This window comes from Scophthalmus maximus, chromosome 18, assembly GCF_022379125.1.
Source record: "Scophthalmus maximus strain ysfricsl-2021 chromosome 18, ASM2237912v1, whole genome shotgun sequence".
NCBI classification, from domain to species: Eukaryota; Metazoa; Chordata; class Actinopteri; order Pleuronectiformes; family Scophthalmidae; genus Scophthalmus; species Scophthalmus maximus.
The window spans coordinates 5,256,768-5,273,880 of record NC_061532.1 but is presented as its reverse complement, the minus strand read 5'-3'; the positions used below and the strand labels follow the sequence as shown (position 1 = coordinate 5,273,880).

Here is a 17,113-nt window from a genome sequence, read left to right as displayed (position 1 = left end):
ATGGGAGGAACAGGAGAGAGGGGAGAAAATGGAAGCGATTAAATATAGTCGGGCAATGAAGGGGAAAATAGTTCCAACGTGTCTTTTTCGGTCGCTTACACTTTTTCGGCGTGCGCATGAAGTAGCGCTGTGTCTTTAAATCCTCTTTTGGGCTGTCAGGCATTTCAGCTGGTCATATTGGCTGCAGACACACACACACACACACACACACACACACACACACACACACACACACACATGTATATGGTTAGCAGGCCAAAGCTGGTTCGAGTTAGCATGGAGCCAGTCACACTGTGTGAGAGCCTTACCCCCCGCCTGCTACTGCCACCCTCCACAGTCTCTCTCCTTCTTTCTGTCTCTCCATCTCCCTCTTTCTTTTACTACATGTGTGTGACAGTCAGCTGCTGCTCACTTGGGGCCATAGTTTACCGCTCGAGGTCCCCTTTTTTTCCCCCTGTGAAACACACACACACACACGCACACACAGGCACACACAGTTGATCTGCGTGACCCCATGTCTCCTGATTAGCCCCCCCTTCATGACAAACAAGCCATCGGAGCAGAGAGGAGGGAGGGGGCCACGGAAGACGATGAAGAAGAAGGAGGTGGTGGAGGAGGAGCGGGAGGGGATGGATGCGAGATGTGAGGAGGAGGAGAGGAGCAGAGGTGTAGGGAGGGGACAGGGGGTGAGGAGGGGAGAGGAGGCTGGGACCCCCGGGGACCCCTAGATCACAGCCATGCTAATGAGGAGCTGCTTTGCCAGCAGCAGAGGTGTCAGCTAACCCCTGACAGGTGCACACACACACACACACACACACACACACACAGACACACACACACACACACACACGTGCGCGCGCACTCCCCGGAAGGCTTGTGCTGGCTCGTGCGCGTGTGTGTGTCGGTGAGAGTGTGCGTGCGTGTGCACACAGAGAGGGTAGAGGAGAGGAGGGGCTGCAGGGGCAGGTTTCGGTCCCAGTGGTCTAGCCCGCGGGCGGCTTTGTTCTGTATGTAAATCTGTCGCCGTGGCGTTCTGTCGCCCTTGATGGAATGTTGGAGCAGTACGGCGGACCTGAACCCCAGGAATACTGCAGTGCACGCGCACACACACACACACACACACACACACACACACCAACTGTAACGTATCACCTGCGCCCTGACTCACCTCCTTGTTACCAACCAGAACCTGCACCGCTCTTCTGTTTACACACATTACTAACTTTCCTCCCGGGAGTTTTTGTTTTTTTCACCCTGTCTTCACCCCGAGGAGTTGTGGTACAGTAGACAAGTTGGTGGGCTAGCGTTCAAATTCTACTTAGTTTCAATTATGATTCTAACCCTAACCCCCCCCCCCCCCCCCCCCCCCAGAGCTTAGTGAGGGAATATTTGGCATCAGTGAGTATTCATTACCGTCAACTCACTGTTCACTGTCAGCGGCGAAGTTTGCTCGTCCTGTCGAAGCCTGAGCTTGTGGATTTTTTTTAGGTTATTCTTCTGTGGTCCCATTGTAAGCCCCTCTGGATTAGAGCATCTGATAAAGGCCCCAAAATGTAAGTGAATAAAAACACGCTCACGATTCGGAAAAGAAAAAAGAACCCAAGAGTCATGCTGGGGAGATGGCATATGTGCAGTCCTAAATCAAGCACCACATCCACACGCCTGCACCATGCGCCCGGTGTCTACTTCAGCCCCGCCAAGCTCGCACCAACTTTTTCTCCGACTGGCCATATGCGAACAGTCAATACCGTGGCTCCCCCTTCATCCACTGGCATTTTGTTTGTACTTTTAGGGAAAAATAATGGCTATAAAAGGCAATCTGGAAAGAATAAAAATCTGATGTAAAGCTCAGATCTTAGTCCCCGAAGACTGAGTTAATTGGCCCGGTGGTTTAGTAAAAAAAAAAAAAAAACCCAACCCAGGAGAGAAGGAGAGCATTATTACCGGCCCACCTCAGCCAGCTCCATGCATGTGCCAATGTTTTAATAACTTCCTCCAGGCCTCCTGGCCCTTAGCCCTCGTGTTGTTGCACGGGGCAAAGAGCTGGTCCCTGCGCCATGCATGTCTCGGGTTTGCGTTGTGCTCCTCTGTTTCAAAGAGACGTTTCCCCGGGTGGACACCTGGACAGAAACGTAACTGATTCAGGGTTGGTTTTTTTTGTTGATTTCGTTTCCATCACATTGTAACAGTGGCAAGTAGTTGCATTGATAGCAAAATGACAAAAAGCAGCGCGATTGAGGGTGTAATGCAGCATCATATCGCAGAATCTTGCTGTGGCTGCATTTCAGTGAGCCTTCTCATCTCAGTCAAATTCACTGCACACACTGTGTATGCGTGTGTGTGCGTGTGTGTGTCGGTCTATGGTCGTCTGTGTACATAGGGTGTGTGTGTGTGTGTGTGTGTGTGTGTGTGTGTAAATTGGGCGATTAAGTCCGGCATTAGCGACTGAGTGGAGAATGTAACTATTCTAACTGGTACTTGACCTTGGTGGTCGGCTGTGGCAGGGTCCCTGTCGGCGTGTCAGGCAGGAGGCTGTAATTGCTATAAACTGAAGCATGACACGGCCCAACGTGATTCTTTAATGGTATGCTCCCACTGGTCTAGTGTGTGTGTGTGAGAAGAAAGAATGGAATGAGGATGTCTGCAACCTACGTCTTTTGTGTGTGTGAGTCACACAGTTACAGACAAACATGGTTTCATCTATTTATCTATCTATCTATCTATCTATCTATTTATATATCAATCTATAAATGTATCTATCTATCTATCTATGTATCTATCTATCTATCTATGTATCTATCTATCTATCAATGTATCTATCTATCTATCTACACTATCTATCTATCAATGTATCTATCTATCTATCTATGTATCTATCTATCTATCAATGTATCTATCTATCTATCTACACTATCTATCTATCTATGTATCTATCTATCTATCAATGTATCTATCTATCTATCTACACTATCTATCTATCTATCTGCCTATCTATCTATCTATTTATCTATCTACAGTATGTATCTATCTACCTATCTATCTATCTATTTATCTATCTAAAGTATCTATCTATCTATCCATCTACAGTGTCTATCCATCTTTTTGTCAGTCTGTCTGTCTGTCTTTGATTCTCTTAGTTGCCAATCCAGCTTGTTTTCCTCCCCACCCCCTGCTCGCTTGCTTATTTGGGGAGCTGATAACATTTGTCCTGGGCCGTCATTAGGCAGTAGCCATCAGCTGCCACTATATTAGCTGCCACGCTTCCTTAAACAGCATATGGCTCGGCTGTGTACGATATGACAGGATGCAAATGTGCCGCTGAAGGGGTAGAAGGGTTGTGGGGGTGGTGGTATACGATATGGTGGCTCGTAGTATTGATGAGGCCACGTGCGCAGACCGCAATAGTGATAGCATTTTTTTTCTTTCTTAAAGGCACAATTTGGTCAATTTAGCCAGATCGGAGGTCCCTCTCCCCAATCTCACATCTTCACTTCATATTGATCCTTGTGTGTTGAGGGGATTATACAGCTCCCAAGTCTATAGACCCCTCTCAGTCCCTCAGGGTATGCAAATAGCCTGTATGTGTGTGTGTGTGTGTGTGTGTGTGTGTGTGTGTGTGTGTGTGTGTATGTGCACTCAAGCACGTCTGGCCCCTTAACGGTCCCTCCACCTCTCTTCTTACCTTGCTCTCCTCCTACTCTTCCCTTCCCTCTCTCGCTCTCTTCTCCCCGTCCAAAGCTGTTAAGCTGTCCAGCTCGCTGCTGCCAAGCGGCTGAGTGAAGCCCAGCCAAACTAAACACGGGCAGGCAGCCCACTACTTGCCCCACACACACACACACACGCTCAGAGGTTGCGTTTTGCGTCCACACACATGCACATACACACGCTCGTACACACACACACACACACACACACACACACACACACAAGTTGGTAGCGGGAGTCGGGTCGTGTCCCGCCCCGCACAAACAGTGAGAGTGACGGCTGCACCGGAGCCCCACTAATGGCAGAGAAAGACAGACAGAATCAGTAAATGAGCCCCTCATTAACTTCTTCTGACCCCGTCCCCCCTGGGGAAAGCCAAACCAATCACACCGCCAAAATCGGCTTCCTGTACTAGACACTGATCCAACATCGCCTTCCGCTCATCTGTTGAGGGGTGGGGGAGTGAAAAATAAAAATATCGCCGTGCATGTATCAATGTCTGCGTGTGTGTGTGTGTGTGTGTTTTAAATTCCACGACAACGGGTGGCTTCGAGACAGACTGCCATCTTAAAGGGCTCTTTCCTTGATCACATGAGACTTTTGGGCCGGAGTAACTTCTCCGTCTTTGTTTTTCCCCCTCCGGGGCTCTATAGGCTGCGGGACCACCGCACCAAGTTGACTCCGCTTGCGGTAGCTGCTGATCACAAAGTAGATGCAGATGACTTGCGAGCGAACACAAGACTGTGGAAATGCCTCTTCAGTGCTAGCCTGGGTCGAATTAGACCAATCCCAACCCCTGCTCTTTTTTCATGAGTCGAGAGCAGGCCGGCAGTGCCACGCTACAGTGACTGATAGATTCATTTAGCATTATTAAGTCACACCATTTAAAGGGGCAATTTGTCAGTGAGTGACGTACAGTCTCTCTCTCTCTCTCTCTCTGTGTGTGTGTGTGTGTGTGTGTGTGTGTGTCCGACCACAACAGACCGCGTTACTGTACTTGTTCTTGCACCAGTGACGTAGAGCTTTATTTCATGTGGATGCTGTGTTAAGGCTAGATGGGGTCTTTACAGTTTACACATCGTCTCCATCACCCCTCTCCTTTTGTGTGTGTGTGTGTGTCTAATGCCGCCCCTCCACACCCCCCCATCCCATATTTCCTTTTTTCCCCCATCGGTGTGTTTTTTTCTCCACGAACGTCTCCCCCGTCTCCATATGGAAATGACGCGGTAGACGAGATGGATCTGTGTATTAAAGCCTAGCTGACATTAGAATTCGCATAATGTGTCATGGCCTTAGGGTGGTACCTGCCATCTGCATTAGCCCATAGACTCAGCACACAAAATTTGATATGCACGCAGACAAAGCCCATAGAAGACCCTTACATATAGACATGCACCCAAAGCTAATATAATTGTCCAATTCATTTTTCTCAACATAACTGTTCACATGTGGACACTCATCATTCTGGTTTCAAATTTTTGAATAAAATGTTTTTCTTTGCATATTGGATTTGGATTTGGTCTGCACAACATTAATGATTTATATCTCTTTGCCCACAGATAAAAATGAACCATCGAGCTACATCTGCACGACCTGCAAGCAGAACTTCACCAGCGCCTGGTTCCTGCTTCAGCATGCCCAGCACACTCATGGCATCCGCATCTACCTGGACAACCACCCAGTCAACTGCTCCCTCACTCCCCGCATGGCTCTGCCACCGCCCCCCGGCGTTGAGGCCCTGCCCCGTTCTCCTCTCCCCACTTTCCTCGGTGACACCAACAACCCGTTCCACCTCCTCCGCATGGCTGCGCCCCTGCTCAGGGAACATCCCCCTCCTCCGGGGTACATGGAGACCCGGCTGCCTGCAACGCCACCTTTTATCAGCCCTCCACCTCCCCCAAGACCTCCTCTGGAGCGGCTAGGCCCAGAGGAGATGGGGCTGCTGTCCCAGCACCCCAGTGCCTTTGAGAGGGTGATGCGGATGACCCCCATGGAGCCTCCTTCCATGGACTTCTCCAGACGTCTGAGGGAACTGGCAGGCAACACAACCAATAATGGGGGGCCCACACCCCCGCTCTCACCCAACCGCGTGCCACCCATGCACCGCCTGCTGAGTCCTACGCTTTTCCAGCCTGGCGCCAAGCCCCCAGCGTTTCTCACCTATGCTCCACAGCCCCCCACTTCCCAGGGGGGGCATGGCTCTACCAGCCCTCCTGACACCCAGGGTCAAAACCAGACCCCAGGGAAATCCAAATCCTGTGAGTTCTGTGGCAAAATCTTCAAGTTCCAGAGCAACCTTATCGTCCACAGGCGCAGTCACACAGGAGAGAGGCCGTACAAGTGTCATCTATGTGACCATGCCTGTTCCCAGGCAAGCAAGCTTAAAAGGCACATGAAGACTCATATGCACAACAAGTCTGGGTCTATGAGTGGCTCCCCAGAACCGGGAAATAGAGGAGAGGGTGAGGAAAAGAGTAGGGAGGGAGATTCAAGAGTGATCGGATTGGACAATGAGGAGGAGGAGGAGGAAGAGGAGGAGGAGGAAGAGGAAGAAGAGGAAGAGGAGGAGGAACTGAGAAATGGAAGTCGGCCAGATTCCAACTTAAGTGAGGACTCGCAGGAGTTCGGCCCGAAAAGGGAGAATGGTCCGAGACAGTCTCCCGAGGAGAAGCCCCTGAACAGGGACAGAGTAAGTGACAGTGGCGGAGTGGGCATCATGCACCAGTACAACCATATGGACAATCACCTCAGACTTAACCCTCATAAGAGAATCCTGGAGAGACAACCGAACGGAGATGGCGGAGAGAGGGGTGAAGCAGAACGAGAGAGAGAGCATGAGAGGGAGCAGGAGAGAGAGCGGGAGAGAGAGCGGGAGAGAGAGCGGGCGAGAGAGCGAGATGAACAGGAGGACCAGAGGCCTGTGATGAATGGCAGAATCAGTTTATCTGAAGCGGATTCGTTCCCTGGGTTGTTCCAGCGTAGGCCCACCCCCATCACCAGCCCCAACCCCTCAAACAACAAGCGGATCAAGATTGAGAAGGAACATCTGGAGCTTCCCCCAACCCTACCCCTTATCTCCCCGGAGAACGTCTACTCTCAGCTCCTGGCTGGTTACGCAGCTTCACGCCACTTCATCAGAGAACCCTTCTTGGGGTTCACTGACTCCCGTCAGTCGCCGTTCGGCACCTCCTCCGAGCACTCCTCCTCAGAGACAGGAAGCCTCCGCTACTCCACCCCGCCCGGTGAGCTGATGGAAGCGGGGAGTGCCTCGGGCCGCAGCGGCAGCAGCACCCCTCACCTCTTGCGGGGACCAGGACCAGGGAGGCCCCCGAGCTCCAAGGACAGGAGGAATGACACGTGCGAGTACTGCGGCAAGGTGTTCAAGAACTGCAGCAACCTCACGGTGCACCGACGCAGCCACACGGGGGAACGGCCCTACAAGTGTGACCTGTGCAGCTACGCCTGTGCCCAGAGCTCCAAGCTGACACGCCACATGAAGACCCATGGGCAATTTGGAAAAGAGGTGTACCGCTGCGACATCTGCCACATGCCCTTCAGTGTCTACAGCACACTGGAGAAACACATGAAGAAGTGGCATGGCGAACATTTGATGGCCAGTGAGGTCAAACTGGAGGAGGCGGACAGAGGTTAAGCCATCAACCATTGGTTATTCAGTCTACAGTGTACACAAGCAAAGACACACACATACAAACACACACATGCAGACACACACACATGTGTGCGCGCACACACACACACACACACACACACACACACACACACACACACACACACACACACAGGCACAAACAAAATCCTTATAACCACTTCTTCAGCTATGGGGCTTGGCTGGATGATCTCTCTCTTTTAAAAAAATAGACTGATTGATGTTCATCTTTTTTTTTTCTCGTCACAGAAACTGCCACCTGAGAATATAAACAAAGGGAAACTTTAATGAGAACTTGCCAGGAAAGCCCAACTCGGTGTTTCTTGGCAAACTGTCTGAGGATTTTATCAGTTAGGAGTCCATGGAGCCTTTCTACTGTGCAATAATTTCTGTATTTATTGGATTTTTGTAATGATATTTGGCATGTGCAGGTACATCTTTGTGGGATTTCATATGGAGTTAGTTTTGAAATGTGCTGAAAAAAACCCCAGTTTCTTTCTTAAATGCGATAACTGGACAGAAGTCACCCTTAAGACAAAATATCTCTTTTTTTTCCTTTAAGGAAGCTTATTATCATGTGAGAGTAAAGTTGAATGAAGCCGTTAGCTTTTAAAATTAAAATAATTGTTTTCTATATTAACTGCAGCAGCGGACTACAATCCATTCCCTCGTACAGGCAAAGCACTGAATGTGAGCCTGACAATAAAACACCATGCTGGATTTAAAAAATCCAACACTGTCTTATCGACCTGATGAGTTGCTTTTTTTTTAATTTATTCAGGGAATTCGTCCTTGAAATACTGGCATGTGAAAGAAAAATATCAAAATGTAGTTACTGTATTGCTGTCCTTGCCTCAGTCAGGACATAAATAAAGGTTGCACTTAATGGAGGTACCCTTAACTGATGCTCAGAACATTCCCAACGTAGGATTAAACGGACATATTTAATATGTTGAATAAGATGAGACTACTTGTGATTAATGTGAGAAGGTGAAGAGTCCTGTTTATGGTTTGTAAATATATTCTTTTCTTTTTTTTATATATGTTAAAGTAGCCCTGACTTTACGTGAAACACGGCCTAAAATTAAACAATCAGAAGACCAGCTGCTTGCATCATCCACAGTATATGCTAAGTGTAACTACCATACATTATTGCTTTATCAGACCCACTTCATTACCTCCCCTACTCCCCCACCTTGTGTGTACTTACTCAAAGGCGATTTGTTAACCGAAAGCTACTTCAACAATTGTAACACTCCCTGAATCTTTCTGGATCTCCCTCTCGCGTCTGGCATGGCATCCGTCTCTAACTCTGACCCAGGCCGACTCCCCCGCCCCGTCCCCCCGCCCCGTCCCCCTTAGGACGCACAAAAAAAAAATAAAAAAAAGAGGTTCCAAATGAAATTCATATCAATATGTGTTGGCGTGTGTGTTCTCCTCGCCGCGGCGCGCTCTAAGCCTCTCTCCGACGGCGTCTTTTCACAGTTCACTAGCTCAGATTCATGCATTAGAGCGGCTTTTAAAAGGAAGCCGGTTCATTCGCCTCACAAAGTGATGTGGGTTTAACTCCCAGTAACAGATTTTTGAGACAGTGTGCGTGTTCGTGACTTTTGGGGATTACGATTTTTTATTTTCCGCATCATTCATTCTGAAATGAATCTGGTGCAAAAAAAATAAAAAAAATAAAGGCTATATGAGTTATGATAATTTTAAGCAAAGCTGCACTAGGGGGATGGCCGGCCGACCTTGAGTACGGGCTATTCTTCTGGTGAAAGTTAAAGATAGGAACTGAAAAATGCAAAAAGTGTGAGAAAGAAATGGAGGGAGAGAGAGAGCAAGACGTTGACCAGGGAGAAGAGTCATTCACATGAAATTGAAAGCATATGAAAAGTGTGGTGTTGTTCCTTTCCTTTTTTTTTAAATTTCTTTCTGTACCCAAATGAACATCTAGTGGCCACGTCTTCTAACGGCCCATCAGGGTAGAGACAGAGTGAGCGTGAGAGGGAGGCAGACGGCAGAGCCACATGAAAGGAGACGGAGACTCCATCATTCATCTCACTACTGCAATTCTCAGTCATCACAAGATTGACCTGCCCTTCTGGCCTGTTGTCGGGTTCTGTGCGCGCCGTTTTGTCACGATCGTAAAAGGAACACAGAGTACCCCTCGATGCAAATTCCTCCTTTTGTGATTTTAGACAGGTCACAGCAGCTCACCATAAGCTATTCAGTTACCATGTATTTCAATATATCTTCAGTGAACCGACACAAGACGCGAGGTCGGCGGCAGAGCTGCGTCCAGCTTGCTTGCAGATGTTGATGCATGACTGCAAAAATCAAAGTCCTGTTGTAAATACGCAGCGTATTAATTCCAGGCAAATTCAGTACAGAGTTTGGCCAAAAATGAGCCACACAGCTATGAAATATATCAGATTGAAAGGATGAACAGTGGAACCCCCTCACAGTGATCCAGACCACACATGGACATTCAGTCTTACAATATGTTTACAGTGTTGAAGTATGCCATTAATGAAATACTCTGTGTAAGTGTTTAAAGATGATAATAAAGTATTGTTTTCTCCAATGTTCTTTAAAAATGTTTTTGAATGCCATAGCAGTTTTGTATGATTATCCTGGTGGAGGGATTTTATCTTCATGAATATGTTTCTGTATGATTACTTGTTCACTGTATGGGAAGACGATTTTATAAATGTAATATTGCAGAATCATGCCAGATTATCATTTTAAATTTTTTTTCCTAAGAAGAGAGCCATTATTGGCTCATGGTCTCTCTTCAAGTCTTCTTTTTGTTGGTTTGGTGAAGCTATCCCTCAAGGATGTAAAACAAAAGGATATTAAAACAAAAAATTAAATAAAAATGAGATGAATGAAACTGAAAGCTAAACCTTCTTCAGGGGAAATATTATGGTTTGCGAGGGAATGCTTTTTCCAAAATTCTATGAGACATCCATGGACATAATGTTTTTTTGCTGTTTTTCCTCGTGGTTGGCTGAAGGTCTTGTGATGGCACTTACAGCTGTAATTTTGAATACATTTTCATATTTCACTTTTCACTTACACTCTTTGTATAAAATAGTTTCCTTGTTCTTTTTGGGGGGAGTGCATCATTGTGAGAAAAAAAAGTGATTTCAGAACAGTACACATCTGCTGTTTTGAACATATATGTATTTTTGTAATGTGTTGAAAAATCAATACAAAAAGCCAACACTTCAATAAATGTTGCAATTGCTCTACGACTGAAACAGCTTTTCATTCTGATCATTTTGTCCCCCTTGCTGCACACAACACAACCACAAATGCAACTTAAGACAAAGCTACGATAGCCCACGTCTGTGCAGACGGTAAAATTACAATTTCTCAATATCTGTAAGAGATTAGATAAAAATGCTAATATTATTTCAGTCGGTTTGCACTGAAAACTGGGAGGAAATGGCTACATCTCTGCCTCCCACATAAATGCATCATCAAACCACCATAAACTGCAGATAATAATTTAATATGACCTCTAATCTGATGTTGGCTTTAAGGCATGCGGTAGAACCTCCATTTTAATACCAACTGGCAACCAACAGAGGCTGCGGCGAGCAGGATGTTAACTCAAAGGCAAAAAAACGAGGGAAATCTTTTCCCCGATTTATTGTTTTGTATATTGTGGAATTCTGGAGTATAAGAAACATATTTATACATTTATGCATGTAATTCAAACTACTGCGTGTACTTGAGGTGGGTGGCGGTGGCTTTCTGAGATCCAGCAGGAGCGCCATCATCAAAAATTCAAAATCCCCGTTCTTCTGATGCCCTTTTCAAGTCGGACACGTGTTGGAGATAAATGCAACGCTCAAACCGTCATACGTCACTGGGGCTTCAATGAGCAGGTGCGAACTCAACACTGAAATGTTCATAAAACGTGTGGCAAGTGACACAAGTCCAGTTAATGAAACACCTGATGAATGCTGTCGTCCCTCAATTCTTTTGGTTTTGTTTGTGATTTCAGTGAATGCGAACTGCAGTCCATGTCCGATCACTCTTATGTCATTTCTAAACATTTTAAGCGCTTCAAAATTGATTTTTTTTTTCCACTTGTCAGACAGAGGAACTTGTAGTTTTTTGGCATTATATATGATTCTATTTCTGAAGTGTGTGATTGACAGTCTCATGCTTCGCAAATGAGTCCTGGCATGTTTGTGGGAGCCCATCAGGTATTTCTTGACATCAAGCCAATGGCAGCCAAGCCTGTCCGTGCTTGAGCCTCCAGTGCCAGTGGATAGCATAACAGCGAATGTACACTGTGTGTGTGTTGTGTGTGTGTGTGCAACGAAAGAGCACGAGAAGGCAGAGAAGAGAAACAACAATGGAGTGGAGATAGAGGAGTAAAGAAAGGAGAGAAGGCTTTGTGTGAGAGACACAAATCAGGAGGAATTCTCGATGCTTGCCAGCTCTTGCCACACACAACTCGTGAAGTGTCTTTGTGTCTCCAAGTGATCCATGATTCACGGTGAAAACTGAATCATTACGTCGAAAAATATTCGGAAAATAATCAAACAAGCGGCTTCAAATTGCTTGCACAGATTATGTTTGGAGGATTTGGTGTTTTTAGGAGGGATGATTGTGAATTTCCCAACATTGTGTGTGCGTGAGTGTGTGTGTTTGTGTGTGTGTGTGTGTGTGTGTGTGTGTGTGTGTGTGTGTGTGTGTGCCTGCAGGCTGACATCTGGGTGCCATGTTAATGATTCTGGTCTTCTGGTCAGCAGAAACGTGCATGTTGAGAAGATGTCACATTCCCGCAGCTCTTATCCGAGCAAAGGCAAAACTTTTGGCACAACATTTGGCACAGCATGACTCTCTGCAGACGATTGAGGAGATTTTTAATGATTCCAAAAAGGTAAAAACTTCATATTTCATATTTTTCTTACCATATTTAAGTTCTGCATTCTTGCAAAATTATAAATCCTATCACGACCTCTAATGACTTATTGTGCAACTTATTTTAGGAGGACCGCACAAATGTGTGCTCGCAGGCCCATTCCGGCCACCTCGCTGTCAACAGCTCATCTGACGCAGTTCACACGTGACGTGGGGTTTAAAAAAAGCGTCCCTTTTTATGCCTGTTTAGGAGACGGCCTCCTCTCGTGTGGCCGGCTCCGTGGGAGAAAAGTGGCCCCGAGTGCCAGTGGCGAGGAGGTGCCGTATCCTCCCCACCAGAGAGCACTGGGCAGTGGCCACATGGACACAGACAGAGAGTCGCAGAGAGCGGGAGATGGGAAAATCACGATTTGGAGTAAAACCACCTCCCCGGGGAACAGGGTGTCAGCAGGGATCGCGGTTCAAGCCCTTGCCCACACAGAGCCACGGGGCCACCACAGGGACCCTGCTTTCTACTGGATCACAGGCCTCAGGCCCGACTGGCCCCTCTGTGGATATCCAGTTACTAATCTACCAGCCCTGACCAATACCCAGTCAAATGACGCTGGCCGCCCAACGAGCTGCCCGGGCTTCGCCCCGCAACACAGCGACCAGAGAAAATCCAGCCCAGCTGGATGCTCTTGGGAACAAGAGGGGAAAAGACAGGGCTTGAAAGAGGCAGGGAAGTGGGGTGAGGGCGGAGGAAGGAATGGACGGATGTAGAGCAGGAAGAGCGAGTTGGAAGGCATGGTCAGGAGACGGGAAGCCGTGTGGTCGAGCGTGGTCACTCAACAGCTGCGTCCTGGGAAGATGCTCCTCGGGCAGAATGTGACCCCCGGAGAACAAAGGCTCCGCGGTTGCGTCGAGCGTGTCACTAGAGGACAGGAAACGCAGACTCTTTTCTTTTTTCTTCAGAGGGAGGAAAAACACTGAAGCCGCTCAGTGGGAGGTTGTGGTCGTTTACGGCACAACCACGTTGTCAAGAATCCAAAACGGCACTCGTCTCAAAAAGAAGAAGGACAGCTTTGGGTTGCTGTAATTGCCTCTCATATATTGAGACAATTCCTCTACTGCAGAAAAAGGCCTTTATAGTTTCTACCATTTTTTCTTCTTTTCAAACTCTCCTGCATTTTTAAACGATAACACTGAAGAGAAGACGGACAGGATGTGATCCACTTTAACACCGATCTCTCTTCAACTGATCCTGTTCCGATGGCTAGAACAACTCGGTGGGGGCCTGTGCGACTGCACAAGCTCTCCGAAAAACACTTGGCCGAGACGTTTGTTTATATTTGCTCTCCGGCCACGCCCTCTCCGTCTGCATATTTAAGTCGGCCGCTTCTCCTCCTCTCCCCTCTCAGCCTCTTCATCACTTCCACTCGCCCACCTCTCTCGTGTCTATTTCCATTTGCTCTGCTTCTTCCTCTCCTCTCCGTCGCCTGCTTCCAATGGATGGATTCTTCTCATCGGAACTTTCAGCTCCGCACGAGTCCGTCTCCCTCCCTCCCTCTCCCTCTCCCCCTCCTTCTATTTCATAGACAAACTCTTTTCTCCCTCTCCCATCCTCTCCCTGTCCCACTGTCAGTGTAATTCCATTGGTGTCAGACCTCCCAGGTGGGCCCAGACACAGGCAGATAGCTCCCGCGGTGGGGAGGCTTCTCTGCTGTCGGCTTCCTGACGCCTGACCTGCCCCCCCCCCCCCCCCCCCCCCCCCCCCCCACACACACACACACACTCACTCACACACTCACACACACACCTTGCCTCAGGGGGGTCAGTGTCATTGTTGACATTGGACACATGGTTGTCGTGGTGCAATATTAAATCCTCTCATTTGATTTGGACTGTAATTATGTCGTAAAAACAAACTGGCTGTGAAGCCGTGGCCCGCCAGTGTGATCTACTTTCATCAAGTGCAGACTGGCTTAATTATAGAGTGTGCCGCCATACACCCATCTTTCACTGGGCAGCTTTTCCTGCTGCTTCTTTAAGCCATCACATTCTTTTATTGTGCGTTAATCACAAGGCAATTGGGCCGTTTGCCGTGGCTGGGGGTAGATTTTTAACACTGGTCTGTACACATCCTGCGTTTTCTGGAGAGAGAGAGAGAGAGAGAAAAAAAAACACGTCAAGTTAAGCAGATGTACATGGCAGTGGAATCCACTATTTCTGTGGTGTACTTAATGATATGGTTTATCATAACACAAAGGTATTCAAATGCAAGAAGAAGAAAAAAGCCTCTGCAGAGAATAAAGGATTTGGTGTTCTTTGTGCACTTCAAATTGACTGTGTGAGGCTGGACAGATAAATAGGTAAATTGGACAATAAATGACCAAATCTCATCAAAAGAAATCACAGATGTGAACGACTGCGAATCAAAACTTAGATCTTTTGCCCTTGGGATTTTATTTCTGTTTCATTATTTTAAGAGGGAGCCGTAAAACACTTGAAGGAATAACACTCAAGTATGAGGATCTATGAATTTTATGGCCAAATTATTTCCTCATATAGCCGTGCCTTTTAACAGCCAGACATCTGAAATGCATGTTTGTTTAGGCCTACATTTGCCACATTTGCCGCATGGCTAAGTCAAACCAGATTCCACCTTCTCATCAACGAGCACAGCAGGATGCCAGATGCCAAATCAAGACATATGGCAATATGTATATTCACATTTTGCTGTGCCTCTTGTAATATGATTAGAAGCACTGCTTCACATCAAACGATAAACTGATTTTGCGCTGTGTATCACACGTCTTATCCCCAACAGATCTTCCGTTAATATAGGACCTGAGAACTGTGTACGAGGAATTTTGTACGATTTGTCCAATAAGGACAAACAATACAAAACCTTTATTCAGAATACAGAGAAAATAGTAATAGACAAAAGCTAAAAAAAAAAAAAAAAGGAGCCATTTTCTTCGAAAAAAAAAAAACAGGACACCAGTTATAATGTTGATGTCGATGCTCAGTGGCCATCAATAAGGGAGCATGGCAGGAGTTGTCAGAGATGAGTGTGTGAGGCAGGGATGAAGGAAGGAGCTGTCTGGGGACTGACCCCTTTATGTCTTAATAGTCGAGCTGCAAAAGAGGGGAGACTATGAAAGCTGAAGGGTCACCAGGGGAGACCTCCCTCGTTTTTGTCCCTCTCCACTGGTCTTCTGTGATGGGTTCATCTGTGTTGTGACAGGTGTGTGAAGTGGGAACCTTCCTGGAGGTAATTGCCATTTCTCTCCTGTGGGTCATTGTTTGTCCCTACGCACGAAAAGACCATTAGCAAAAGGTTCCAGTCGCAGGCGAAGACGCAGTATTTCCCGTGCTCTCTTGGGCATAAAGCGAACAAAAAGTCACAATTATAAAATATTCGGAAGAACCCCGGGCAGATCCGTTAATACTGGGGCGCTCTGTACATAAACACAGACGCCAAACGCGGCCTGCCGATGCCGCTGTGGCTTCACTGCAGAAACCATTATGGTGCCACTGAGGAGAGTCATAAAGGTGATTAACAGCCGCCTCTAATTAAAGATCAATGGAGAGTCTTTCAGAGGTGATTTGTTGTATGAATTAGGATGCCCACTGTCCATTAATGACATCAGCAAATGTCACTGTAACAGATTGGCTATTGATTCACCCTTGTTTGAGCCACGGCTCAAACCAAACTGTAGATCAAGACTACAGGGATTGTTTATGACTCTTTCTTCTTGGCATATAGTGTAAAGTCCAGAGTCCCTTTCTAAAGCTTCCGCCTCACAACTCCCCAGATGTTGAGAATGTTCAGCTTTGATTCAATGTGTAAATTGCATCAATATGGATAAGTGGCACACGACTCTGATGCTGGATTTGGGGCAGCTCCCATATCACGAGTCAGTGTCACATGATTGTAAAGACAAATACAGTTGAACTATATATTAAGCAAGGCATACCAGCCGTGAGGTTAAGACTTTGCTATCGTGTGTCAGTGCACATCACAGAGCCCTCAGGTTTTATACGACATACCCATCAACATTTAGGTTCTTTTAAAAACTGCAAACAGTTTGTATTAAGGTAGAGCTCAGCCATTTGAATCACCTTGCACTGACCCATTTAAGTTCAGTGTTGTTGGTGAACTGTGCCACTACAGCGAGGCCTTAGTAAGGCCTGAGGTAGCCACAGGCAACAGCAAGGATGGAGAAAACCTGATTTTAAAGTTGGTAAAGATATTCCAAATTTTGCTGGTTGCAGCCACTGTGTTCCTTCATTTGCTAGGAATGGTGACCTGGACGAGGACACTACGAACAAACTGTACTAAAAACCAGGGAAAGTGAGAGTTTTAAGATCATTTATGCAATACAGAAGTTTATACAGGTGTTCGCCAGCCTGTAAGACAAGAACGAACACATTAAAAGGGAATCTCTAAGCTTAAAATACAAAGATAGTGCTGCCAAGACACTACCTTGCTTAGGCCACATCAACTTGGTAAACCCAACTAGTCCGTAGGGCTGTTTTTCTCCAGTCATTGCATCACTTTGATCATTGCCAGCCCTGCTCTGACGGGCATTATGCTGCGTTCCATTGTACTCTGGATTGCAAATCCAAATCCAAAGCATGAAGGAGACGGACATACGCTGTTTCTCTTCATATAATGGTATTGTGGTAGCTCATCAGTACATGCTTCTGATGTTCAGAGGCTAGCCAAGCAAACATGAGTTTCCAGTGGACATCTATTTTCCAAGCAGATGCACTGGAACGCAGTCGGTAAGGCCAACACGGAATTATCGACTTCCGACTTGCAATGGAACGCAGCATTAAGTCAAGTCAGTGGGGATGGTCTCAACCTGCAGA

At 46.9% G+C, this 17,113-nt stretch overlaps 1 protein-coding gene across 3 annotated transcripts in view; it reads left to right on the top strand.

Annotated features, from left to right (window-relative positions):
• Window positions 1-10,632, top strand: part of bcl11bb (BAF chromatin remodeling complex subunit BCL11B b) — a 31,246-nt gene extending 20,614 nt beyond the window's left edge. For all 3 annotated transcript variants that reach the window (XM_035617692.2, XM_035617690.2, XM_035617693.2), the window contains one exon: window positions 5,265-10,632. In XM_035617692.2, the coding sequence (XP_035473585.1) occupies window positions 5,265-7,357 (2,093 nt within the window). In that variant the 3' untranslated portion in view covers window positions 7,358-10,632. The remainder of the gene's footprint in view (window positions 1-5,264) is intronic.
• Window positions 10,633-17,113: the final 6,481 nt, after the last annotated feature.